Source organism: Suncus etruscus, chromosome 16 (genome assembly GCF_024139225.1).
Source record: "Suncus etruscus isolate mSunEtr1 chromosome 16, mSunEtr1.pri.cur, whole genome shotgun sequence".
NCBI classification, from domain to species: Eukaryota; Metazoa; Chordata; class Mammalia; order Eulipotyphla; family Soricidae; genus Suncus; species Suncus etruscus.
Window position 1 is genome coordinate 81,793,737 of NC_064863.1, and position 25,387 is coordinate 81,819,123.

The window sequence follows — 25,387 nt, forward strand, 5'->3', positions numbered from 1 at the left end:
CATCACAACAGGGGAGATAGTGGTGACATGTGCATGAAGCACCTTATGCATCAGCTCAAGAGTAGATGTGCACACCTCCTTTGATCCAAATTGGTTTATATAACCCCAGATAGGGGTTTTTACTTAGTTAAGTATCCATTGCTATTGTGGTTGAAAATGGGAGGGTTGGGATGACGTTGTTTCTTGACATTTCTTTCCTGTCATTCCTCCTGGATATTCTATTTGAGGGGCATCAGTTTTTGAATTTATCAGGCTTTGGTCACTAACCTAGCTTTGGACTAGTTTTTTATATAAGCAGATTTTATTATTTTTAAGAATGTATTGCCATGGGGTGCACTTCCCCCACCTGCCTGCCTATCTCATATCCCCCTTAGAGATTAAAAACCTTAAAATCTTTTAAGGGAAAAGTACGTGAAGGTCAATCTTCTGTATCTTATTTATGCTGACAAAATGACTTTACACCCTGCTTAAGTGTGACTTCATGTTACTTAATTTTAATGTGGTCCAGGCAATAATGCATTGGGTTTTAGAATTGTCAGCCTGAAAATCTGAAAAGAGAACATGATTACAACTGGAGGAGTAAAATACCTTTTCTCTGTCCTTTGGAGGACAGAACAATTTTTTTTTGTATGAGAAAGCACTCTCTGGAAAGAAACAGAAGTTAAGAAAGAGCCCAAGCAACATAACACTACTCCAGTATGAAAAGTAATTTTTTAATTGTGAGTACTAGACTAAGACATAATCCTTAGGAAAAACATGGTTGCCTTTCCAGCTAAAGTTCTCACTGGTAAAGCTTTAAATTCCATCATTCTGCTCAGACGAGTGTCAGATGTGCAAAGAGTGACTTGATAAACAAGATTTATATAGGCTAGAAGAAAACTGTTTTCATCTGGACAAACCAAACGGGTATTTTAAAATCAAGACTATTAGAGTATATTTTTTTCAAGCACTTCTATGGAATTAGCATCTTATTTCTACAGAAAGGCAAGTTACAGAATAATTTTTTTTCTCTCCACCTTCTTGCCAAATTTACCTGGCTTTCTCTTTTGCATAAACACAACAAAATTGAAGAAAATTCCATTTGCCCCAAATAGACTGAGATCCTGGGGGTTGGCTAAGGACAGAGAAGGTAGTTATATAAAAAAGGTATTATGGTCATTATTTAATATTTTACCTTTTATGTCAAGGTTACCCAAGCTTAGCCAATGTGAAGATGTGAAGATCAGTTCAGCACAAAGAGCTGGTTGTGACCTCAAGCCTCTTATCTTCTGTAGAAGTGCCCCAGCAGGGAGGATTCCATCCCATCCCTCTCCAAGGTCTCGAGGAATCCTAGCCTCAAGGATTTTTTTATGCCGAAAGCAGGGCCCAGGCTATGGCCAATCATTTTATGTCAGGAAACCTGGACACCCATAGTTTTCCATAGAAACAACGATTTCTACTTTTTTCTTAAACTTGCCTGCTTGCCTCTAGAGTCTCCCTGAGATATATAGAGTCAGTTAATCTCATCTCCTTTTAAGAGAAATTTTGGGTCCTATAGCTGGCTTTAAGATTTCCAGTCTGTAGGAAAGAATTTTTGCTCTAAATTCCTGCAAACTAATATAGTGCCATGAAGCAACAAAAACATACTGAAAGTGACAAGGAGAGAGAAAAGCAAATGTTTCCAAATTTAATCACAATAAATGCAGTCTACACATTTTCTATAATTCCTAGTCAAAGGAAGTGTTGTTGATATCTGTAAAGATAGAATGCACAGTTTGACAAATATTTTATATTTTTCTATCTAATTTCATGTAGAAAACTTTGATTTTCTGTAATTTCTGAACATCTAATTTTCTAATAGCACTTGTAATAGATTTTGGAACATCTATGATCCTTTATGTAAAACTCATCAAAAAATATTAGGACAACTCTGCAGATATAATTTAAAGATAATCTTATAACAAAATAGTTTCTTCTTTAAAACTCCACTATCAAACCTTCTATAAACCCATTAATATTCATTCTTTTATATAAATGCACAAACATTTTCTTTTTTTTCTAAGGAAAGGCAGACAATAAACCTGAGTCCAGTTATGAGTATTTTTTAATTCGGTGTTTGGTTTGTTTGTTTTCTGGGTATCAAACCAGGGTTGGTCCCAGGTTGCCACATGCAAGGCAAATGCCCTACAGATGTGTTATCACTCTGGCCCATGGATTCAGTTTTTTTGATCCATTTGTCATTCTGTGTCTCTCTTTTTCTTTCTATTCCTATAACCAATGTCCCAAGTGTCCCTCCTCTCCACCACACCCCAGCCTGTGCTCTAGACAGACTTTCTACTTCCATAATTCACTGGAATTTCCAGCCCTCCTCTTTTTTGTCTCTGAGAATTATTGCAAAAATGTCTTTTTATTTTTCTTAAAACCCATAGATGAGTGAGACTATTCTGCATCTAACCCAATGCACAATCATTTTCAATTTAACAGAAATCCTTTCTTTTCTAAGAATAATATCTCAATCCATAATCTTTCTTGCTCAAAATACACGTCTATCAAGGTATCGAAGCCTGATCATCACAGTGGCTTTTGAGATCAACTTCAGCCCAGAAGCCCTAGTTGAAGCTGCTTGACGGAGGTAAGCTAAGAATGGACAAGTAGGGTGGAGCTGGATGGCCACTGCTGATGCCATTTTAAGGGGCAGCAGCCTAAACATCGCTGTGGCTTTTGAGACCAACTCTAGCCCATAAGCCCCAGCTGAAGCTGTATGTCAGGGTAAGCAAGGAATGCCCAAGCAGGATTGAGCCAGAGGAGTGCAGCTTCTCCGCTTTAGTTCATGACTGCACACATCTTTTAGCCAATGAAATCCACCATAACACATAAAAAAAAAAAAGACAATCATGTGTGGCAATGGGGAAACAACTCAAGCCAACACTAGGCATAGAGAGTGAAGATGGCAGCTCTGAGGACCCAAAAATGCCAACCAACTAATTAACCTCTCAGAGAAGGAGTTTAGAGAAGAAATATGGAAGATCCACATAGGAATCAAAGAAAGCACATAAAGAGCTGAATGGAATACAAATAAGGTTCAAGAAGATATGAAGATAGAAATAAGCAAACTCCAAAATACAAAAGAAAGTCTGAAAAACACAGTAGCTGAAATGAAAACCTCAATGGAAAACCTCTCCAACAGAGTAACAGCAGCTGAGGACAGAATCCGTGAGCTAGAAGAAGAAATGCATAACAACTACATACAACAGAAGAGATTGAAAAGGAAGCTTAAAGCAAATTATCATACAATGGAACGGTACTTAAATAAAGTATACAGGTAAAAGAAAACTACAGATCAATATCCCTGATGAACACAGATGAGATCCTCAACAAAATCCTGCAAATAGGATCCAATGCTTTATCATGAAGTTCATAAATCATGACATTGCAGGTTCATTCCAATAATACAAGGATGGCTTGACATACTTAAATCAATCAACATATACACCATACCAACAAAAGAAAAAATACAAACCACATGTTCATATCAATAGATGCAGAGAAAACAGACAATAATGTCCATTACCCATTTGTGATAAAATCATTCATCAAGATGGAAATATAAGGAACTTTTTTCATTATAGTCAAGGTCATATACCATAGGACAATGGCAAATATTATTCTTAATGGAGATAAATAAATGGCTTTCCTCTAAAGTCTGTTATGAGAAAAGGCTGCCCTCTTAACACTCCTCTTCAACATAGTGTTGGAAGTTCTTGCCATAGCAATTAGGCAAGTAAAAGATATCAGGTGCATCCAGATAGGTCAAGAAGAAGTCAAGATCTCACTGTTTTCACAAGACATAATACTATATTTAGAAAACCATAAAGACTCTACCAAAAATCTTCTAGAAACAATAAATTCATATAGCAAAGTGGCATGCTACATAATCAACACACAAAATGCAATGGCTTTCATATACACCAATAATGATAGAGAAGAAATGGACATTAAAAATCCAATTTACAGTAGTCTCAGACAAATTCTAAAACAATTGGAGTCAACTTAAGTAAAGAGGTGAAGGACCTATACAAAAAACCTACAAAACAATGCAACAAGTAATAAAAAAAACTCAAGGAAATGAGTTTACACATACACTGTTTATGGATTGGCAGGATTAACATCATTAAAATGACAATACTTCCCATAGCATTGTACAGATTTAATACAATCCAAGAATACTCAGGACATTTTTAAACAAATCTGAATTTCATTTGTAACAATAAACACACACGAAGAGCTAGAGAAATTCTTAGGAAAATGAATGTGGGAGGCATCATATTTCCCAACTTTAAATTTTATTACAAAGCAGTAGTCATTAAAATAGTATAACATTTGAATAAAGACAGACTTTCAGAACAATGGAATAGACTTTATTATTCAGAAAATGTTCTCCAGACGTGCAATCAATTAATCTTTGATAAAGGGGCAAGAAATGCAAAATGGAGCAAGGAAAGTCTCTTCGACAAATGGTGTTGGGATAATTAGTCAGCTACATGCAATAAACCAAACTCAGACCTCCATCAAACCCCAAGAACAAAGGTCAAATCTAAATGGATTAAATACCTTGTGATATTATGCCCTCAACTATTAGGTAGATAGAACAACATGTAGGTAAATTACTCTATGACATTGAGTCTAAAGGCATGTTCAAGGAGGAAACATTACTCTCCAAAAATGCAAAAGCAGAAATAAACAGGTGGGACTATTTTAAGCTGAGAAGCTTCTGCACCTTAAAGAAAATAGTGATGAGGATACAAGAGCAACCTGCCGAATGGGAGAAACTATTCACCAAATAACCATCTATATGGGGCTAATATGTAAGTTATACAGGGTACTAACAAAACCTAAGAAGAAAAATACATCTAACCCCAAAAAAGAAATGGGTTTAAGAAATTAAGAGACACTTCCTCAGAAAGGAAATATAAATAAATGGCCAAAAGGCACATGAAAAACATGTTCCATGAGCCGGAGAGATGGTGCTAGAGGTAAGGTGTCTGCCTTGCAAGCGCTAGCATAGGATGGATTGAGGTTAGATTCCCCAGCATCCCATATGGTCCCCCCAAGCCAGGAGCAATTTCTGAGCACATAGCCAGGAGTAACCCCTGAACGTCAAACAGGTTTGACCCCCCCAAAAAAAAGAAAAAAAAACATTTTCCACATCACTAATTACCAGGAAGATCCAAATCAAAACAACAATGAGGTACCATCTCACACCACAGAGAGTGGCCCATCACAAAAAACAAGAACAGTCAGGGATGTGGGGGGAAAGAAAATTTAATTCATTGCTTTGGGAATGCCTTCTAGTCCATGTATGGAAAATAATATGAAGATTTCTCAAAGAACTAAGTTGAGCTCCCATATAATCCAACTAAACCACTCCAATTAAATAACATCGGAACACAAAGATATAAGACAAAAATGCCTTACTCAAACCTACTTTCATTGCTGCACTATTTACAATACCCAGACTCTGAAAACAAAAAAGATGCCATTCAACAGATGAATGTCTAATGAAACTGTGGTATGAATACACAAAATAATGTGTGATCATATACATAAAGACATAAAAAATTAAACTTGAAATTAGTAACCATAGTAATGTAGGTGCACATTTTTAAATATCTTTGTCAAAGCAACATGATTACAAAATGTTTGTAGTTGGGTTTCAGTCAAAAAAAAATACAGCCCTCTTCACCAGTACAACATTCCCATCCCCATTGCCCACCATCTTCCTCCTTCCTACCCCTGCCTGTATTCAAGACAGGCATTCTATTTCTCTCACTCATTAACATTGTCATGATAGTAATTAATGTAGATATTTCTCTACTTGCAAACACCATTCTTTGTGGTGAGCTTCCATTGCATGAACCAGTCCTTCTGGCTCTCCTCACTATTGTCTCTGAGCACTATAAAAAGACTGTTTTTTATTTTTCTTAAAACCCATAGATAAGTGAGACTATTCTGTGTCTATCTCTTTCCCTTGGATTTATTTCTTTCAACAGAACAGTTTCCATGCCCTTCCACGTATCGGAAAATTTTATGACTTCATCTCTTCTGTAGGCTGCATAATTCCATTATGTATATGCCCACACATTATTTTGGGGTTAGATGTATTTTTCTTGTTAGGTTTTGTTAGTACCCTGTATAATTTAAATATTAGCCCCTTATCTCATGGTTATGGGTGAATAGTTTCTTCCATTCTGCAGGTGGCTCTTGTATTCTAGTCACTATTTTCTTTGAGGTGCAGAAGCTTTCATAATTGTTGTTGTAATTAGTCTTCTGTAATTAGTGGTCTTGATTTTTACTCAGATCCTAGGACAGGATAAGAGTCTTTTATTATGGTTCCAGAAGTTGTCAGTTGCAGTTGTCAAAGTTAGGCCTCTGGAATTTGAGATATTGGTTTTTGTACAAATTCTCATCTAGGCTAGGATCTTTTTTATTGGTCCCACGATAAGTCCTTCCCAGTCATGGTTAACAAAGTCAGTCTTCTGTAGTTAGCTATCTTGGTTTTTGCACAGAGCAAAAGATGACATGTCTTCAGATTTCATCATACCGTTAGTTGATGAGCTAGGGCAATTCTCTCCTAAATCAACTTGTTGCCATTTCCTCCTTGTCAGGATGCCATATCAAACCTGGTGCAAGTTTGTGCCAGAGCAGGAACTTCCCAGGGGGGAGTTTGGTTCCTGGTGCTGTTGCTGGGAACTGTGCCAATTCTATGTCTGGGATCTGGGGCTCTGGGGCTCTGGGGCTCTGGGCTGGACGGTCGCTGTTCAATCACATGGAGTCTAAGTTGAGTCCACATGAGACATGCTCAGAGTGGGAGGTGCCCCTGTATTATAAAATGTATGGGTTCTTATCCCTAGCAGATAAGAGCTTGTTTCTATGCATACGATTTCCCCTTTTTTAGAGTGCTTATGCAAAAGGAATGGTGCCATATTCTATTTCTGGTGTATTTGGGAGTAAGAATGACACAAATATCAATATCTGTGCCCTAGTTTTGATCTGAGCTTTGATCCCAGGCAAAACTTTTTTCTAGGTTTCTTACCAAGCAGAAACAAAACAGGTGAAGTAATATAATGGAGTAGGGAGAAAGGGAGAAGCCTGAGGACCACTAAAAGTCCACCTGAACCCACTTCTGGCCATCTGAGCTGGCACCTAGGGAAGGCCTGGAGTCATGGAAAAAAGACAAGGATGTCTGGGGGCCTCCCAGCACTCCCCAGGCCAGGGAGAAGGCCTCCGGTATGGGGCCTCCCCAATCCCCGTACCTGGCAAGAGTTGGTCTCCAGAATCAAAGAGTGAACCGAAAGCCAGATGTCTGCCGTCGCTCCTCCCCATGCACCTCCCCCATGGAATACGGAGGGAGGGGGGAAGCCTGAGGACCACTAAGAGTCCACCTGAACCATTTCTGGCCATCTGAGCTGGCACCCAGGGAAGGCCTGGAGTCAGGGGGAAAAGACAGGATGTCTGGGGGCCTGCCAAGCCTCCCAGCACTCCCCAGGCCAGGAAGAAGGGCTCCAGTATGGGGCCTCCCCAAACCACATACCTGGCAAGAGTAGTTTCTCATTTAGAGCTTTTATGTTTTTGCTAGTTTTCTGCCTGTTGGGTGATAATGGCATGTTGAAGTCTCCGACTATTATCACATTTTCTTCCATATGTTTCTACAGGTTTGCCAGCAAATGTGTTACACATTTTGCTGGCTCTGCAAGAAACACACCTAAAAGTACAGGATAGACACAGGCTTAGAGTAAAAAAAAAATGGAAATCAATTATTCATGTCAATGGAAAATAAAGCTGGGATAGCCTTTCTTATAACAGGACAAATTGCATTCAATCCCAAGAAAATGCTCAGAGACAAAGAGGGTCACTACTTGTGGTCAAGAAAACAATAGATTAAGAAGTACTAACTCTGATCTACATTTATACAGCAAATGCAGAGAAATAAGTTGTGAGATGAGGTGGAGTTCCTTCTCAATTTATTAATGCTATGGGCCTCCGTTTCATCTTCTTTAGATTATAGATAGCATGGTCAAAATGCTAGCAATTGTCCTATTTGCTCATTGTTCTATATACTTATTAGCTGGCTTCTAATAAATTATGAGTATATATACAACTGATATTTATACAAACTTATACACGTGAAAGTTATATGGTTATTCAAATTTGCTAAACATCTTACATATCAAGGTTTTAATTTGACATTGTAACATATGCTAGCCCATTACTCATTTTTGGAGGGTAAAGGGATAGACTGTAGGAATTTCTCTTCTTTTATCTTATGAGGGCATCAGGATTTGTCACTGACATTGTATCTCAAAACAGTTCACTGCAGTTCTGGCTTCATCTAGACTTGACAACTTGTCTTTGGTTCTGAGCATGTCTGTAGGTTCAAGGATTTTAGGAAAATGTATTAGTGAATTAGAGAAATCTTATAAATATTTGATGTTCATTGATTCCTGGAAAATATCTTTAAATTTCTTATTAACATTAAGGACAGGTGAAAATAATTTCTTCCTTTTTCTAATTTATCTTACTCAGAAGGGTACAACAAGCAGTTGCCTTTTCAGAAATTGAGGCTTGGTGTTAACTTTTCCCAACCTTTGAATCTCTTGATTTTATTTTTCTTCTTTTCTGCTTCCTATATTTGAACCTCATTTTTTATAAATAGGTAGGATGAAACCAGACCAAGGTAACTTGCTGTTTTAAAAAGAGTTAAGTTAGACAGCAATTTGTGCTGTCGATTTAAAGACATTTATAAATTATTTGTGTTATCCACACCTCTAATATTTCACACTTATTTTGTTTAGAAACTGCAGCCTCACCCAGAGATTTAAAGTTCAATTGTGTGTACTAAAAATTAATGACTACTCGTAACCATCTGACCTGTACACCTTTTTACCAAGTCTTCCCTTTCAAAAAATGATTTGAAGATAGATGAAAAAATAGAAACTCAAAAGTATGGGAATATTCTTAGACAATCAAAATTCAGAGAGGTTAAGTCTGGGTCAGATAACCAGGGTATTCAGCAAAGGGTTTGTGTGCTTGAAGTATTGACCTCTTCATTATTCTTTATCACTCCACAAGGGGAGGTTTTCCTGATTGCACATGCTAATACCCATTAAAGAACACAACACAGAGAAGATAAATTATAAAGCCGAAGTAAATGGAGGTCACAGCAAACTAAATTCAGGTTCTGTGATTTATGTGATTTTTCTTTTGTACTTGATGTAAACTGAACTGCTCAGAATGAAATATAAGTTAAACATAAGACTGCAGTATTCATATGAATATTGATTTAGGATATCAAAAATTATTGTTTGGCAGTATAGTCCTTAAATGTAAAAAACAACCATATAGTATTTTTGCAGTGTAGAAATAATATCAGTATGCTATATATTTGATATGTAGCAATTGGTATGCAAATATTTTATCTCTTTCCCTAAAAATTAAACACTAATAACTTTCTAGTACTTACATGGAAAACAGTAGTATGGCATTTTTGCAGCGTAACAATAACATCAGTATGCAATATATATGATAATGTAGCAATTGGTATGCAAATATTTCATCTTTCCCCCTAGAAAGTAAACATTAATATACTTTAATTCATGATATATTGAAAAAGTTTTACTGAAGTAGGTATAAAATTAATGACAAGAAACGCTTTTATAGAGATTTCTTAATACCAGCAGCTTGAACTAATGTGCAATAATGTAAGCTATATTTACTTCTAAAATCTACAGTGTTTTCAAGTTAATAATATTAATTATATAAAATATGTTAAATGATATATAAGGTAATAATACATTGTAGTATATAATGATAATAAAATATATTATGCAACCCCATCTTTAAAATCCTAAGTGAAAAATTTATTATTTGAAGCTTATTCATGGTTGATGTACTATGTCAAACTGACTAACAGGATAAAATTATTTCATATTAATTATAGAGGTAATTAAGTGACAGACAAAGAAGAGAGATGATAGGGAATTTAACATTATTGTATTTTTATCATATTATAACTAGACAAATTTTCTCCAAAATAAGGTTTTGAGACTTAGATCACAAAATAGGTATCCACCTGTACTGTATCATTTTATTTTACAATAAAAAGTTTCCAGGATATATTTCAGATAATTGTTTGTGAAATTCCAAATTTATTAACTACAATAATTCTCTAGCTTAGTGTGTCCCATTAAGGAGATTTAATAAATAAATTACAAATCTTTATGTAGAGAGCTAATTGACAACTATATTGGACTCATCATTATATTTTTAACTTTTTATTGCTCCTACCTTCCATACATATACAAAATAGTAAATGAAATTAATAGATCACACCAAGATGTTAATTTTTGCTCCCAAATACTAATAAATACTATAAAATTGTGTAAAATACATTAAAATATTCTAAAAAACGGGTACACTTCCAAATAACTTTTATGAAGCCAACATCATCTTGATATGAAAACCAGACAGAGTTGCTGCCAAAATGAAAATTACAGGCCAATATCCCTGATGAACACAGATGCAAAGATCCTCAACAGAAACCTGGCCATTAGTACTCAATGCCTTATCAAGAAGATCATATTTGGGCCCGGAGAGCTAGCACAGTGGCGTTTGCCTTGCAAGCAGCCGATCCAGGACCAAAGGTGGTTTGTTCAAATCCTGGTGTCCCATATGGTCCTCTGTGCCTGCCAGGAGCTATTTCTGAGCAGACAGCCAGGTGTAGCCCCTGAGCACCGCCGGGTGTGGCCAAAAAAAAAAAAAAGATCATATTTATCATATGATAAAAATGCAAGGATGGTTTAGCAATCATAAATATATCAAAATAAAACACAACATCAACAACAGGAAAAAATCACATGATCATGCAAAGAGAGGCAGAGAAAGCATTTGATAAGGTCCAACACCCATTCTTGATGAAAACTCTCAGCAAGATGGGAATGAAAGGAACATTTCTCAGTATAGTTATGGTTATTACCACAAGCAAATGGCAAATATCAATCTCAGTAGAGAAAAACTGAAAGCCTTTTTTCTAAATTCTGGTACAAGACAGGGCTGTCCTCTCTCACCATTGCTATTCAACGTAGTACTCAAATTACTTGCTTTAGCTATTAGGCAAGAAAAAGAAATCAAGGGAATCAAGATTGTAAAAGAAGAGTCAAATTCTCACTGCTTGCAGATGACATAATACTCTACATAGAAAACCCTAAAGTCTCTACCAAAAAGATTTATAAAACAATAGATTCAGATAGCAAGTTGGCAGGCTACAAAATTAACACACAAATATCAATGGCTTTTTATAAACCAGTAATGATAGGAAAGATATGGACATTAAGAAAACAACCCCATTGACATTAATGCCACACAAACTCAAATATCTTGGAGTCAACTTGAAGCAAGACTTGAAGTATCCATACAAAGAAAACTATAAAAAATTGCTTCATGAAATAAGAGAAGACACTAGGAAATGGAAACAAATACCCTGCTCATGGATTGGCAGGATTAAAATAATTAAAATAGCAATACTCCCCAAAGCATTATACAGATTTAATGTCATTCCTCTAAAAATACCCATGACATTCTTCAAAAAAGTGAACAAACAATTTTGAAATTCATTTGGAACAATAAACACTCTTGGATAGCTAAAGCACTCCTTGAGAAAAGAAATATGGGAGGCATTACTTTCCCCAACTTTAAACTGTATTACAAAGTAATGGTTATCAAAACAGCATGGTATTGGAATAAAGACAGACCTTAGATCAGTGGTATAGCCTGAAGTATTCTGAGAATGTTCCCCAAACATAAAAACACCTAATTTTTTATAAAGGAGCAAGAAATCCTAAATGGAGCAGGGAAAGCCTCTTCAACAAATGGTGTTGGCAGAACTGGTTAGGCACTGGCAAAATAGTGAACTTAGAACCCATGTACAAAGGTAAAACCAAATGTATTAAAGACCTTGATACCTGAAACCATAAGGTATTTAGAACAACACATAGTTAAAACACTGAGACTAAAGGCATCTTCAAGGATGAAACTGCACTCTCCAAACAAGTGGAAGCAGAGATAAACAGATGGGAGGAAATATATTAAGCTGAGAAACTTCTGCACATAAAAGGAAACAGTGCCCAGGATACAAGAGCCACCCACTGGGTGGGAGAAAATATTCACCGAATACCCATCAGATAAGGGGCTAATATCCAAAATATACAAGGCACTGACAGAAATTTACAAGAAAAACAATCTAATCCCATCAAAAATGGGGATAAGACACTTTGATAAAAAAATACAAATGGCCAAAAGGCACATGAAAAAATGCTCCACATCATTAATCATCAGGGCGAAGCAAATCAAAACAATTATGAGGTACCATCTCACACTATACAGATTGGTGCACATCACAAAGAATGAGAATAAGTAGTGCTGGCAAAGATGTGGAGAGAAAGAAACTCTTTTTTTACTAGTGGTGCGAATGCCATCTAGTCCAACCTTTATGGAAAGCGATATGGAGTTTCCTCCAAAACCTTGAAATAGAGCTCCCATACAATCCAGCAATATCACTCCTAGGATTTACCATAGGAACACAAAAATACAATATTTAATCCCTTCCTCACACCTATAATCATTGCCAAGGTATTTATAATAGCTAGACTCTGGAAACAACCAAGATGCCCTTAAACAGATGAATGGCTAAAGAAACTGTGGTACATATACACAATGGAATATTATGTAGCCGTCATAGAGATGAAGTCATGAAATTTTCCTATACATGGATGTACATGGAATCTATTATGCTGAGGGTAATATGTCAAATGGAGAGAAATAGACTCAAAATTGTCTCACTCATCTATGGGTTTTAAGAAAAATAAAAGAAAAAAAAAGAAAAAGAAAAGACATTTTTGCAATCATCCTCAGAGATAAAGAAAGGAGGGCTGGAAAATCCAGCTCAAGACATGAAGCTCTCCACAAAGAGTGTTGAGTGCAGTTAGAGAAATAACTACACTGAGAACTATCATAACATTGTGAATGATTTAGGGAAGTGGAAAACCTTTCTAGATTACAGGTGGGGTGGGTGGGGAGAAAGGAGATTTGGGACATTTGTGGTAGTAATGTTGCACTTGTGAAGGGGGTTGTTCTTTACATGACTGAAACCCAACTACAATCATATTTGTAATTTAACGTGTTTAAAAATTATATTAAATAAATAAATCTAAGGACTCTCAAAAAAGACAAATAAAAATGAGAATAAGGATATTAAATGACTATTTGATATTCACATTAATATGTCTAGTAGACACAGATACATAAATGATCAAATGCAGAAAGTCTGATTCTGAAAGAAATACATGGTTTTGATTACTAAATCTTATATTCTAAATTTAATATGCTTATAAAATTATTAAAGTTTAGTAATAAAAGAGAAAGTCACATTTTTTTGATTCTTGTCATTCTTTAAATATAATTGATTAGTTCTGACATTTATGCCTGGTCATTGTTTATTTAATGTTATTAACTTAATGCTGTGTGATACTCTATGAGACAAAATGGTATAGAATAAACAACATAAGTTATAAAAATAATCAAAAGAAAATAATATGAGCCCAGAGAGATAGCACAGCGGTGTTTGCCTTGCAAGCAGCCGATCCAGGACCAAAGGTGATTGGTTCGAATCCCGATGTCCCATATGGTCCCCTGTGCCTGCCAGGAGCTATTTTTGAGCAGACAGCCAGGAGTAACCCCTGAGCACCACCGGGTGTGGCTCAAAAATTCAAAAAAAAAAAAAAAAAAGAAAACAATATGAGTAATAAAATATAGTTATATACATAAAGATAAAGTGAAGCAATTTTCAAATAATTTGTCTAAAACGTGATATCAGTTCAAAACTCAAATATTTTAGCATAGAAGTAACTTGGAATATTATCTGAATTTATAAATATTAAATAATTTATATACTATTAAATTAAGAAATGGATGAACTAACAGTATATGATGAACTCTGACCTGAATTTTTATCTTTTTGGGTAATCAGTATCTATCATGCTAAAGGAAAGATGCGGCTACAAATTCCCAATGAATTTAATATACCTTAATTACTGTAGAAGGTCTTTGATCCATTTTGAGTTGACTTTTGTATAAGGAGTGGTTTTCCAGTTGTACCAACACCATTTGTTGAATAGACTTTTTTTGTTCCATTTCACGTTCTTGCTTCTTTTATCAAATATTAGTTGGCTGTACATCTGGGGGTTTATTTCTGGGAATTCTGTTCTGACCCACTAGTCTGAGGTCCTGTCTCTGTTCCAGTACCATGCTGTTTTGATCACTATGGCTTTATAGTATAGTTTCAAGTTAGGTAAGGAGATGCCACCCAGCTTCTTGTTTTTTAGTATGTGTTTGGCTATCCTGGGTCTTTTGTGGTTCCAGATGAATTTTGTGATTGATTGTACTAATTCTTTAAAGAATGATGTCTGAATTTGGATAGAGATTGCTTTAAATCTATACAGTAGTTTGGGTAGGATAGTAATTTTGACTATGTTAATTCTATCTATCCATGAGCATGGGATGTTCTTCCATTTCTTTAGATTCTCTTCAATTTCTTTCTGGAGTGTTTTAAAGTTTCCCTGGTATAGGTCTTTCACTTCCCTTGTAAGGTTGATTCCTAGGTACCTGATATTTTTTATACTATTTTAAATGGAATTGCATTTTTTTATTTTTTATTTTTAATTATGAGAACAAGGATGCAAAAAAAGAGGACAAGGTAAAGTTACAGTGGAAGGACAATCACCCATAACATAATTCTCAGAAGTTCCCTTGCTGATATCTTAACTTTGAAATTTCAGCCAAAGAACATTAAGATAAATAAGACAGAATTCATGTACAATTACTTTGTCCCTCAAGTTCCCAGATTGTAACACATTATATTTCTTAACAGCACACAAGGCAATCTAAAGCCATAAAACTTACGTAACTCCTTAAAAATTACAGGCATAGTATTTTTTTACATTTCCATATACAGGCATATTAGCTTAAGTTAACCTCACATTTTAAGTGGGTTCTTTTTAAGGATTAGAGTCAAAGGAGCACAGTAAAAATGGTGTTAGAGTGGCAATTGTTGTTTGCATAGGCCCACCAAAATATGAGGGACATGGAAAGAAATAACCTTGGCCCAAATACAAAGAGACCCGACCCCTGAAGTTTCCTGGCACAAGACCAACTCTAGGTTCCAGGCAAGCTAGATCGTCTAACCCAAGACATTGTCTGTAGTGCCAACACACTTTTATTTTTCACACAGTCTCTATTGTTGGTATCGTGTTTCTGTATTAAAGATCCTGGATGCATTTTTAATCTCTCTCTTCTCAACTTCGTTGTTTGTATATAGAAATGCTACAGTCTTTTGTGTATTGGCTTTGTATCCAGCCACTTTGTTGTATTGGTTAATTGTTTCTAAAACTTTTACTGTGGACTCTTTAGGGTTTTCAATGTATATCATCATATCGTCTGCAAATAGAGATAGTTTGAGTTTCTCTTTCCCAATTTGGATTCCTTTGATTTTCTTCTCTTGTTGGATTGCCATTGCTAGGACTTCTAAGGTTATATTGAATAAGAGTGCAGAGAGTGGACAGCCTTGCCTAATTTCTGACCTTAGTGGGAATGCTTCTAGTTTCTTGCCATTAAGTATAATGTTGGCTGTAGGCTTTTCATAGATAGCTGTAACTATCTTGAAGAAGGTTCATTCTAAACCTATTTTGCTGAGTGTATTTAACATGAAAGGGTGTTGAATTTTGTCAAATGCCTTCTCTGCATTGATTGATATGATCATGTAGTTTTTGTATGTTTTGTTGTTGATGTGATCTATAATGTTGATTGATTTGCATATGTTGAACCAACCTTGCATTCCTGGTATAAAACCCACTTGGTCATGATATATGATCTTTTTGATGAAGTGCTGGATTCAGTTTGCTAAGATTTTGTTGAGTAACTTTGCATCTATGTTCATTAGTGAGATTGGTCTATAGTTTTCTTTCTTGATGGTGTCTTTGCAATCTTTGGGGATGAGTGTGATATTAGCCTTATAAAAGGAGTTGGGGAGGATTCCTGTTTTTTTGATGGCATGGAAGAGCCTATGGAAAAGTGGTAGTAAGTCTTCTAGGAATGTTTGATAAAATTCACCTGTAAATCCATCTGGGCCTGGAATTTTGTTCCTAGGGAGTTTCTTAAATAAATCTTTAATTTCCTCTAAGGTGATTTGTCTGTTTAGGCTTTCTAGTTCTTCCTTTTCTAATGCATGTTACAGGCTGCAAGTATTATCTGTCTGGAAAATAAATGTCAGTTTAGCAAAATCAGCCTTTCTGTCAACACTGTGGCAGAGTGCATTTCTGACATGTCAAGTGACATTTATCATCAACTGTGTGAGAAAGCCAAATGTTTTGATGCATACTCAGTTTCTCTTGACAAGGGCACAGATATAACAAACACTGCACAGTTCACAATTTATGTTTGTGGTGTTGATTGCAATTTTGAATTAACAGTAGAGCTGCTCACAATAATTCCAATGCAAGGCCATACCACCACTAATGAGATATTTTGGCATCTCTGTGATGCCATTGAGAATGAAGGTTTCCATGGAAGATGTTTTTTGGAATAATAACCGATGGAGCGCCGTCAATAACAGGGAGGAAAAATGGACTGGTAGCACTTGTTCAAAAAAAACTTGAAGGGGAGAGTGTAGAGAAGGCCATTGCTTTTCACTGCATTAACCATCAGCAGGCCCTTTGCAGTAAATTCCTGTGTGTGACAATGTGATGTCTGTTGTTGTGAAATGCATCAACCAAATCAGATTCAGGGGCTTAAAGCACAGGAGGTTCCATGCTTTTTTAGAGGAAATCGTGTCAGAATATGGAGATGTGTTCTTTCACAGAGGTATGTTGGCTCAGCAGGGGAAATGTCCTGAAAATATTTTTTGAGTTGAGAGAAGAAGTGAAAGCCTTCATGGAGAAGGATGGGAATGCTGTTTCTGAGTTGAGTGATCACAAATGACTCATGGACTTAGCTTTTCTTGTTGACATCACACATAAGCTGAGTGTACTAAACAAGATGTTACAAGGCTTGGGGCAGCTTATCAGTGCTGCCTATGACAACATGAGAGCATTGTCCACAAAACTTGTGTTATGGAAATCCCAACTCTCTCAGACAAACTTTTGCCATTTCCCAAGGAACTTGTGGATGCAGGCATACCATTCAGTGGTGAGAAATATATTGATGCTATGTTTAAGCTAGAGAAGGAATTTGATCACAGATTTGCAGACTTCAAAAAGCACAGAGCCACTTTCCAAATTTTTGTGGACCCCTTTTTCTTTGATGTGCTAGATGTCCCTCCTGTGCTTCAAATGCAGCTCATCGACCTGCAATGCAATTCTGATCTCAAAGCCAAGTTCAGAGAGATTAGTGGAAAAGCAGACATTCATGGGCAATTTTTGAGAGAATTGCCCCCCAGCTTCCCTGAATTTTCCTGAATGTTCAAGTGCACCGTGTGCCTTTTTGGGAGCACATATTTGTGTGAAAAGTTATTCTCCACATTGAAATTCAATAAGTTAAATTACAGGTCTAGACTTAATGATGATCATTTTCAAGCCATACTGAGGGTCTCAACTGCTTCCTCTCTATAGCCAAATGTGGTTCATATTTTTGAGAAGAAGCACTGTCAAGTCTTTGACAGCATGGAATAGGCAAAAGATGCCATGTTCAGAAGAACTGTTCATGATCTTCACTCAATTGTCTATTCATGTTCAGAAGGAATAATTAAACTGTTAATAATGACGTTTGAGGACTTTATTTTGTGAAATCCCTTATGAAGCCCTGCCTCACCCCGACTTTGCCTCCTGCAGCCCCCAGGTAAATTGAGTTTGAGACCCCTTCAGTAATCCAATAGCCCCTGAGCCCCGTTAGGATCAACCCAGAGCTGAGCTAAGAGTAAGACCTGAGCATAACTGGGTGCTATCCCTAAACAAACAAAAAATCAAAATTAGTCTCCAGATATATTTATGTAATTTTCAGAGCATCTTTTTTACCCTGAATAAGGAATATTTGCATGTCACAAGATATGATGGATAAAATCCTAGCATAAAATTTTGCCTCAGTTTTAACACGTAATGTCATTTTTTGTAGAAATTTGACATTTTGGGTTAAAATTTTCCAGTGAATTGTATAAAATTTCATTAAGTGACTCATGATTATTTTCAACTTTACTCTTCTGCTCTGCACATACTTAAAATGATGCATAATAAATCGAAAGCAAAAATATTTGTAGACATTGTGTTTTTAGAATTTTCCTTTATGTTTTCCCCCTTCCTTTATGTTTTATTTTTATTATTATTTCATGTCTTCTGAAATAGTACTTTAGTATATTTTCTCTCCTTTAGGGTGGAGTTAATGGATTGACTGGAGATCTAGAATTTGGGGAAAATGGAGGCAATCCTAATGTCCACTTTGAAATTCTTGGAACTAACTATGGAGAAGAACTTGGACGAGGCGTTCGCAAAGTAAGACCATTGAAGAATATGTATTTTTCATTATTAGCTACAATTTGTTTTGCTTCTCTCAAAGTACACACTGAAGTAAGCTCAGGGCTTACTCTTTGCTCTACACTCAGTGATTACTCGTAACTCATCCCAGGGATCCTTTGTAGTGCTGATGATCAAATATGGGTTTCCCTTATGCAAGGCAAGCATCATATCAACTGCTGCATTATCTCCTCTTCACTGTTTGTTATTCCTGTTTCTGTAGCTGTAGTATGTCTTTTCTATGAGAAGTGTCAGCATCTATTGTGATTTGTTTCCTTTTTTAAAACTATCATAGCAATGCTATTTTAAATATTATTGAACATGCAATTTGGTTATTCTGTAGATTTTTTCCAGGTGAAGGAGTCCTAAATATAAAAAGAAAAACTTACCATTATGTTTAATAGATACTAACTTCAGTTTTACACATTATTTATAAATTTATGTGTCACAGTATCACTAGTTGTGCATTGAGAGCTCATTGTTCTACAAGCTTACTAAATTGTGATTTGTTGCATTACATTTGTACTGATTTGTTTTTATAAACACATACATATGATGATACAGTTTTGTGATATCAGTTTGCAATGCTATGGTTATAGAAAGATTTTTCAACTTTTTAATGTGTTTCTCTTCAATTTGTTTTTTGTTAATAACCATTCAAATCTTTGGCTATATCTATGGGGCTTTATTTTGCTTTTAGTATTGATTCTAGAAGTTATACATAGATTTCGAATAAGTCACTATAGTGTATTGCAGACAATTTCTTCTCATTTACTTTTATTCTACTACTGTACCTTTACTTCTTAAGGAATTAAAAATTTCTCTTATTTTATTCTACTCTATTCAAAAAATAATCTTTACCATGAGAATATACAATAATATACTAAAATATATTCTAACAACTTTATTATTCTGCCTCATTTATTGGTTTCATATTTACTTGGAATTTTAATACGTAGAAAATAAAATAATAATATTTTCTTCTTGAATATGATGTTTTGGTAAGTTTTTATATACCCAGAGGTGCCCAGGGTTTACTACTGGCTCTCTGGTCAAGAATACTCCTGGTAGGGCTTGAGTGACCATATGTGGAGTCAATGATTAAACCCAAACTATTACTTACAAAGTGTCCCTTCCTCTGTATTGTATCTCCAGTTAATTTTAAAAAAAAAATTTTAGTTTTTCGGGCCACACCCTTTTGATGCTCAGGGGTTACTCCTGGCTACGTGCTCAGAAATTGCCCCTGGCTTGGGATGACCATATGGGACACAGGGGGATTGAACCTTGGTCTTTTCCTTGACTAGCACAAAAACCACCCACTGAATGGGAGAAACTATTCACTCAATACCCATCAGATAATGGGCCAATATAAAAATATACAAGGTACTGACAGAACTTGACAAGAAAAATAAATCCAATCCCATCAAAAATGGGGAGAAGAAATGAATTCTTTCTCAAATAAAAAATATAAATGGCCAAAGACACATGAAAAAATGCTCCACCTCACTAATCATCAGAGAGATACAAATCAAATCAACTAGGGGGTACTATCTCATTCCACAGAGACTGGCACACATCACAAAGTACAAGAACTATCAGTGCTGACAGGGATGTGGAGAGAAAGGAACTCTTATTCACTGCTGGTGGGAATGCCATTTAGTCCAGCTTTTATGGAGATTCCTCAAAAAACTGGAAATGTATCTACTATATTATCCACTTATACTATACCTAGGAATATACTCTAGAAACACAAAAATATAATTAAAAATATTCCTTCTTCACACCTATTGTCATTGCAGTGCTATTTACAATAGCCAGACTCTGGAAAGAACCAAGATGCCCTTCAACAGATGAATGGTTAAAGAAACTGTGGTACATAGACACAATGGAATATTATGCAGCCACCAGGAAAGATAAAGTGATGAAGTCATGAAATTTTCCCATACATGGATGTACATGAAATCTATTATGCTGAGTGAAATAAGTCAGAGGGAGAGAGATAGACACATAATAGTCTCACTTATCTATGATTTTAAGAAAAATTAAAGACATTATGGTAATAATGCCCAGAGACAATAGAGGAGAGGGTCGAAAGGACCAGCTCAAGTTATGAAGCTCACCACAAATAGTGGTGAATGCAATTAGGTAATTAACTACACTAACAACTAGCATGATAATCTTTATTAGTGAGAGAAACAGAATGTCTGTCTTGAATACAGGCAGGCTTGAGTGTTATTGGTGGTGAGAATGTTGCACTGGTGAAGGGGGAGGTGTTCTATTTATGATTTAAACCCAAGTACAATCATACTTGTAATCATGGTGCTTAAATAAAAATTTTATAAAAAATGAAATTTTTAATAATTTAAATGTTTTAATACTCATGGAACTGGCAACAAAATATGCCACATTTATTTATAATTTCTTTAAAATAGTTGGATGTCAAGATTTGCTTTTCTGTATTTTTTATTATTATTTTTTTTTTTTTTTGGTTTTTGGGCCACACCCGTTTGATGCTCAGGGGTTACTCCTGGCTATGCGCTCAGAAATCGCCCCTGGCTTGGGGGGACCATATGGGACGCCGGGGGATCGAACCGTGGTCCGTCCTACGCTAGCGCTTGCAAGGCAGACACCTTACCTCTAGCGTCACCTTCCCGGCCCCATTTTTTATTATTTTTTAAGATTTGCTTTTTTTATTAATTTGCTTAGTCAATAACAGCATTTCACTATTGCAAAAATTTGATTTTAGTAATATTTTCTTCTGTAAATAATATGCTATTTTCTCTTCTGCTTCTAGAAAGAACCTAACTTCTTTCATTATATGTGGATCATATTTTTTACTATTCTTTTATATTTAGCTTTTCTATATTTTTAGTTAGGTACATATACATCCTTAAAGATGTATATAATTATTTAATTTCTGATAGACTATAGATAAAGTTAGATTTTATACTTGTATATTTTATATATTTAAGTTTAAGTATAATTTTGCATGTTCTATTTGTCTAATCTACTGTACTTCCATTTTCTCTTTCTGTCTTTAGAATTAAATAGAGCTTTCTAATTAGGCGTAAACTTTGGTTTTGAGATCAATATCTGGGGAAAGAAGAGGCATCTGGTAAGGAAAGAATGGTGAGAATGAAGCCAGCATTAACTTGTGGTGTCAAGTAGTTAAGGGATTGTTAAAAAAAATGTGTTACCTTTTCCTGGATAATTTGGTGAATAGATTATCTATTAAAAGGGAAAGTCTAATAGAAAACAATAAAGATAATAGAGTTGAAGTTAACACCTTTCCAGTTTTCAAATAGGTGCTATGATAAACAAGAAATTGCTAATTAGGAAGCAAATTGTTGGCACGGCTATAATTTATCTGAGGTTTGAGATTAAAATACCTTTGGAGTACTATAAATCTACACTGTATATTTCTGTTCTGCAGCAGTCAATGAACCAAATGGATCACAGGTAAAGTTGTCTAGAATTTTATCATGTTGTTTTATTCTTTTGATACAAGGTAAGGTGGCAAGGTTAAGTATATTGGCAGGATGACCACTGCCAAACATAAAATCTAAAATGGACATCTATGGTGGTAAAGATAAAAAAGATAAAAACAGATAAAAAGTAAAAAGATAAAAAAAACCAATGGGGTCAGAGGAAGGAATGGCTCAAGAGATTAGAGTTCTCAGAAGATTTGTTTTGTTTTGTTTTGTTTTGTTTTGTTTTTTACTGGGATGAAAGAGAAAGCTTCAGAATAAGAAAATTGGATTTATTTGAAATTCACAATAGAAAAGGTGGTGGATCACTTTTAAACATTCAAAAAATTATGGTTGCTTGATTGTGAGAGTGGGGGAGGGGTTTTATTTATCTTCTGTAATCAAAGTAGTGCAGTTATCTTTTCAAAACCAACTTAGACACTTTCTTTACCTTACGCTAGATCTGAAGTCCATCAAGTGCTCTTTCTGCTGTCTGATAAATTATGTCTAATTTCATATATACTTTAAATTATGTCTACATTATTCTTATCGAATATTACAGAACTTCTCTAATTGTTGCTGTACTCAAGTTTTCAAACTTTCCATAAATATTGTGATATTGTATAGTGCTTTTTACACTGCTGACGTTCAAAAGATTGTCTTCTTATTTAAAAATCTATTTAAAATTCTATATTAATGATTTAAGTTATAACTAAAATGTTTTAACCAAACTCAGTTGAATTCTCAACTGATTTTATAAAATTCCAGATCTGACTATCAGAAATCTGAATAATTCGTCAAATTATTTGTGATTTACCAGCTACATTTATACAATGAAGTCTGTTGAATTATGAATGTTTATTCTGCTGTCAGTGGCTACATTCCAAATTTTGTACTAGTCTACTTATAAAGAGCATTATTGGTTTGTTACTTTTTAAAAATATATTTAAGCACCATGATTACAAATATTTTTTAGTTGGGTTTTAGTTATTAAAAACGACCAACCCCTTCACCAATGTGACATTTTTACTTGGTGGTTTGTTACTTTTTACATACCTTTGCACTATCCGTATAGACTGATAGTAGATTAGGTAAATATGCAGAATAAATATCATCAATATTCTTACATAAAATGTGGGTGAAAATCAAGACCAAAATTTAAAATAATCAAGTTTTTCTCTTTTCATTTATTTTCTCCTTTCTACTTGGTGGTTTGTTACTTTTTACTACCTATGCACTATCAGTTTATAGACTGATATTAGACTACGTAAATATGCAGAATAAATATAATCAAGTATTCTAAAATAAAATTCTTAAATAAAATGTGGATGATAATCAAGACCAAAATTTAAAATAATCAAGTTTTTCTCTTTTCATTTATTTTCTCCAAGACTGTCATTGTTCCTTTTTCCTGTTCACCACAATACAAAATTTCAAGAAGCACATTTAAAATAATATACCCTGCCTGGTCTACTATTGCTTCTTCGCCTTATTTTTATTTTTTAATTATTTTATTTTGATTTTGAGCCACGCCCTATAATGCTCAGTTGCTACTCCTTGTTCTTAGTCTGGGTTAGCTGCTTGAAAGGCAAGTGCCCTACTCACTGTATTATAGTTCCCAACCCTCCCCATATCCTTTTTTAATAAATTGAGATATTTAACTGTCTAGAACTTAGAGAAACAAATTTTTCTTCAAGTTGCCAATGAATAAATATTATTCTGGTATTTCAAGGTATGATTTCATATTCTGATTCTGTAGTATCCAATATGACATCTATATATTTATATTACTCTATTTTTACTTATATTTATATCATATATAAAATACATTATATTCATATTTATACAAAACTAAATTTATATGCATAAATATTATAAATGAAATAACAATGCATATTTTAAATAGCATATATTCTTATACCTATGTAAATGTAATTTATTTATAGTTTAATATTCCTTTTCAAATGTAACACCATGAGATATATACCTTGCTATATCCCTCCCCAATGCAAGGAATAATATAGATAATTATTCTAAATATTTAATGAATGAGCTATTTAATATATATTCATATTCTTAGCATTTGAGGTGAAGGCAAGAAACCTTTTTAGAATTTTTTCAGATAAATTTTTATCAGCTAAAGAGAAAAGGGCAAAGAAAAGAAAACAGGAGAATATTTATTTGTTTGCTGTCATATAATGAACACTATTTGGGTGAGAAGACCAAGAGTTGGCTTGGCATTTGAGCACTGAATGGCCTACACTACGGTGGACCAGGTGGACCACTTAAAGGAATAGCAAAGTTATCTAAGTTTTGTTTTGTTGACATGACACACACAAAAGTTTCTCCATCTCGGGTCTAGAAATTTATTTTAAGAATAGTCAACACAGAATCTTTAAGATTCCTCTCCAGAACAATAAGTGTAGAAATCATGTTTTATTTCTTAATTCAAATGAAAAATAGTAGACATGTACAAATGAATTGTTGGCATGCCACATTTGAAGGTCACATGTATATATACATATATACACATATATTTCTCATACAGGCAGCACCACCCCAAGCACTGAACTGGAAGTAAACTGAGCATCTCAATGTGGCCATTCAAAGTAGAAAGTGAAATGTGTCATTATTCTCTTTTATCTTCATATCCTTAGTGATCAGCAAAGTTCCTCAGGGAGTCACCAAAATTAGAATAAGGATGGTGACATTAAATATTAAGTATAATTTGTATGCAGGAATTCATAAAGACATGTAAGATAAATTATTGTGATATCAAGATTGTTAGTCACTAACTTGTTAGAAATTTTTACAAAAGAACAAACATGTTAAGAATTACAGACCTTTAGTATTTCCAGATTATTTTCTAAAAACTGAACTAGAGTTTGTATGTTGTAAAGGGGAAAATATATATTTTTGGACTACTAGACAATTTAAAAATACTGATAGAGGGCCTATTAAAAGAGTAGGTAGGCCATTTAGCTTTCATGAGGTGACACTAGGTCAAACCTCATCATCCCATATGGTCCCTGAACTGCCAAGAGTGATTTCTGAGTACAGAGCCAGGAATAACCCCTGAGTACTACCAGGTGTGGCTTCAAACCAAAAAATAAATTATTTAATTAAATTAATGATAGAATTTTTAAAAATTCATATCTGAGATCATCCCTTCATCATAAATGATAATTAAAACTATTATCATTAGTTTCCAGGACTTCAATTGTTTAGGTTTTAGGATTACAATATTGTATCACAAAAAAAAAAATGCTAGACACAAAATTGAATGCTTCCCTGTTTTGACTCAAATTTTATCTCAGTATAATCTCAGTTAAC

General features: G+C 34.7%; 1 protein-coding gene across 1 annotated transcript in view; it reads left to right on the forward strand.

The window, feature by feature from the left end:
• Positions 1–25,387, forward strand: part of GRID2 (glutamate ionotropic receptor delta type subunit 2) — a 1,564,419-nt gene that overhangs the window by 955,176 nt on the left and 583,856 nt on the right. Inside the window, exon 8 of the mRNA XM_049789891.1 lies at positions 18,447–18,566. Coding sequence (XP_049645848.1) covers positions 18,447–18,566 — 120 coding nt within the window. The remainder of the gene's footprint in view (positions 1–18,446; positions 18,567–25,387) is intronic.